This window comes from Orycteropus afer, unplaced genomic scaffold, assembly GCF_000298275.1.
Source record: "Orycteropus afer afer isolate SDZICR_OR568_19922 unplaced genomic scaffold, OryAfe1.0 scaffold00470, whole genome shotgun sequence".
Classification (NCBI taxonomy): Eukaryota; Metazoa; Chordata; class Mammalia; order Tubulidentata; family Orycteropodidae; genus Orycteropus; species Orycteropus afer.
The window spans coordinates 198,487-202,483 of NW_006922057.1; the positions used below are offsets into that span (position 1 = coordinate 198,487).

At 39.5% G+C, this 3,997-nt stretch overlaps 1 protein-coding gene across 1 annotated transcript in view; it reads right to left on the bottom strand.

Annotated features, from left to right (window-relative positions):
• Positions 1 to 1,696: 1,696 nt before the first annotated feature.
• The window catches only part of GDE1 (glycerophosphodiester phosphodiesterase 1), an 80,866-nt gene continuing 78,565 nt past the window's right edge, over positions 1,697 to 3,997 (bottom strand). The window contains exons 5-6 of the mRNA XM_007954725.2: positions 2,513 to 2,724; positions 1,697 to 1,844 (exon numbers count right to left, since the gene is read on the bottom strand). Of these exons, the coding sequence (XP_007952916.1) occupies positions 1,697 to 1,844; positions 2,513 to 2,724 (360 nt within the window). The remainder of the gene's footprint in view (positions 1,845 to 2,512; positions 2,725 to 3,997) is intronic.

Here is a 3,997-nt window from a genome sequence, read left to right on the forward strand (position 1 = left end):
TAGCAATCTGAACCATATGCAACAGAACAAAACACTGTGCCAATTCTTCGCTATCCTCACAATCTTTGCTGTGCTTGAGCCCATCCTTGTTGCAGCCACTGTGTCAATCCATCTAGTTGATTTTAAGATCTTATGTATACACAGGAGTCACCTGGGAGTCTACAAAAATTACCTGGGGATCTTGTTAAAATGTAGATTCTGATCCAGTACACCGAGTGGAAATGCAAATTCTTGGCAGGGCTCCAACCAGAATGAACTGGTTTGAAGCCCTAGAAAATCCTCTATAAGATTTTCATGAGGGTTAAATAAGATAATATATCCTAAACATTTATACACAAACCAAACCAAAGTCCCTGCCATCGAGTCAATTCCAACTCATAGCAACCCTCACTGGGTTCCCAAGGCTATAAATCTTCACAGAAGCAGACTGCCTCATCTTTCTTCCAGGGAGCAGCTGGTAGGTTTGAACCACTGACCTTTTTGGTTAGCAGCCAAATGCCTTACAGTTCCTGACAAATACAGTGAAACCTATGAGAGCTAAACGCGACAGGACTGCTTTGTTTTTCTTGGTCTTACAAATTGTTCACCTTTGATGGTACAATCTTACCATTTCTGTTGCTCCTTTTAGTGGAAAATATGTGAGTTTTCCTTCTCTGACAGGTTTCCACCTTATCCAAGTTCAGGCTTTGCAAGTTTTAAGTAGTAAATAAGAAATTTTAATTTATCATGAAAATCATGTCTGTTGTGTTAACAGCAATATGACTTCTACAGGTTTTAGTTTCCTGATTTATAAGGTGAAGGTCAGCCTAGATGTACTTGGAAGTTTTTCCCACTTCTAATTTTCTGTGGTAGAGCTTCCTAGTGAGTGTGAAAATGAGCAACAGGAGTACCTGTTATTTTGAGATGCATAAACCAATTCCTTGGATTGGTTTTAAGACTTCTCTACCATTTTGGATGCTATACATTTGAAGTCTTTCCCAGGGCTGTTGTCCCTATTCAGTGAATTACAAACACCAGCTTCCCTAAATTCATTACACCTTAGTGTATGATGCCTGGAACTCAATTTTCCCTTGTTGTTGTTGTTTGCCATTGAGTCGGACCCGACTCATAGCGACCCCTCCTTGGGTTTCCGAAGCAGTATCACTATGGAAATAGATTACCCAATCTTCCTTCTGAGGAGTGGCTGGTGGTTTGAACCACCAGCCTTCTGGTTAGCAGTCAAATGCCTTAGGCACTATGCTACCTTAGTGCTCCTTTAATGATTTTATTAGTATGGTCACAAGTTGGAAGTATACAGTACATTGTTAATGTAACTGAATACAAATTACTTGAAATCAGTACATTACATATGTGTGCCAAGTTTTAAAATGTCAACTCTGAGTGATCATGCATTTCTCATGCATTTGCACCTGTATCCTCAAACTGCGTAACTCGATCTGGGCTTATTCTCGTTGTGTCTTGGTGTGCACCTCAGACAGCATGGGGCAGGATTTGCTGTTCCTCTCCTCAGATCCAGATTTCCAAGAGCAAGTGTTGAGCTCAGGCATTTCACGGAGTGTGGTGGCAACACTGGTTTTTGCTTCGGTTCAAGTAAAAATGCAATTACCAGCTATTGCTTGTGTGAGTCACCTGATTCCCCCAGAGCTTGGGCAAGCACACAGTTTCTGAACCCATGTTTCCTCTGTGGGACAACAGTCTAGAACTGAGGTGCACAGTCTTCCAACATGCTGTCAGTGATATAGCTGGAAGCAAGATGGGATTCATAGTAACTTTTTTCATCGAAAGTATTAACAGTCCAAGCAACAACCTGAATTCCTTTAGCTGACCATTTATTCAAGTAGGCCCTGGAGAAAAAGAGAAAAACCAGTCCTGTTAGAACAATGACCAGCTGCACCAGGAATGTATACCAGGCGCTAACAATGGTATTCATGGCATACAAATAGTGTCAAGAAATAGCCTCTGAACTGACCTCTGCAAATATTTATTGAATGAATGCACACATGACTAAATATGAAAATTATAACTTTATGAACTATTAAGCATGTAATCAGCTGAAATATACAGCTATAAAAATGTACAAGGACAGATACAGAGACTCATAGCTGGTGAGAAAATGGAAAGTTTCTTGGAAGCAATGGAGCAGAGCCTATAATGTCCAGAAGGGAAGATGGAAAGGATAAGGTGCCCTCACTCTAGCTCTGTCCTGGATACTGTGTTGGTTTTCAAAGGGAATCAATCCCAAGAAATTTAGTCCTTCTTTCATCATGGTTTGACACATTCACTTTTACTTTAAAATGCAATAAAAAGTAAGAATATCTCATCAACCTGCTTTGGCAACAGTGAAACATGCCTGAACTTTTCCCACTGAAGAAGCCAGTGGCATTCTAGCTTAATGAAAGCACAATGGGCTTTGCAGTTAGAACGAACACATGTTAATCTCTGTTAATCTTTCCTTTCCAAGAAGAGCATTCTGGAAGTATGAGATGGAAAGAGAAAAGACCTTCCAACTTACGGGGATACAAAATCCTTTTGCATGAGGAAAGCTGAAATTCCACACAGGTACCACAAGATATTATGCATGCTCCAATCGAGCAAAATGTCCATCACCACAAATGTGGACTGTTTCCAGAAAGAATTATAACGTGGTTTCCCATCTCCTGTATAGCTAAGGCTCCAAGGTCTGTGAGTTAAAGCTGTTATTACATTCTGATCTGCTTGTCTCATCTGAAAAGAAATTTTGGAAAATAAATTATTATATTTAAAGTATAATACTTGTCATTTGTTCTTCAGATTTAGCCAATGTGCTCATTCTGATGCAGTGGACATAGTTGGTATCCTAGCCCCATGTCTACTAAACAAATGTACTCTATCATAAATACTTTGAGAAACTAATGTGATAGATATAAAATATTTAATGTACAATGTAAGTAACACTTCCTTCAAAACCCTAAAAGAACTATAATCCTATCTATAAAATAATAGAAATTTATCAAACCAGGGATGAGAGAGAGGGGAGGAAAACATGCTACATAGGTAAGATTTGGGTGAAGGGAAAGGCAAGAGATCAAAAGCAAGTGACCACGGCAATAACACTAAGGAAAAGGAAGACATGGAGAAGTGCACAACAGGTATAAACAACAAAGGTTAAATACTTCTAAATATACAATACTGCATAAACAGTAATAACAAGTAATAATAATCTGTGGGTGGATACATAGGTGGTTGTTGTTGTTATGGGCCGTTGAGTCGGACCCAACTCATAGCGACTCCTCCTTGGGTTTCCAAGGCAATATCACTATAGAAGTAGATTGCCCCATCTTCCTTTCAAGGAGTGGCTGGTGGGTTTGAACCACCAGCCTTCTGGTTAGTAGTCAAGTGCCTTAGGCACTATGCTACCAGAGCTCCTGGATACATAGGTAGAGAGGCTAAATGATTAGGTATTGGTAGGCAAAAGGGAATATACCCATGACAATGACCACATGTAAGACTGGCAGACAACATGTCTACATGTGTATTTGTATATGCTGTGAGAATGCTCATATATATAACAGAGCTAACAGGAGGCAAAATTATGATAACTTTTTAGCCACAGCCAAATATCCAGAGGGAGTGAGTTGCTGGGCCTACAGACTTGGGACCATGGTCATGGGGGGCATTGAGCACAATTAGTGTAACATACTGGACAAAAAAATTGTTCTATATTCTACTGTGGTTAAGTAGCAACTGGGTTCTCAAAAGCTTGCAAGTGGCTATCTATGATGCAACAATTAGACTCTACTTGTGCACAGCAAAGAAGAGTGAAGAACACATCAAAAAAGAACAAAGAGCCAAAATCAACACTTTAAATGAACACCTCCAACAATTAGAGAAAGAACAGCAAGAAAAGCCTACAGTCACCATAAGAAAGGAAATAATCAAGATTCGAGCAGAAATCAATGAAACAGAAAATAGAAGGGCTATAGAAAAAATCAACAAGACCAGAAGTTGGTTTTTTGAA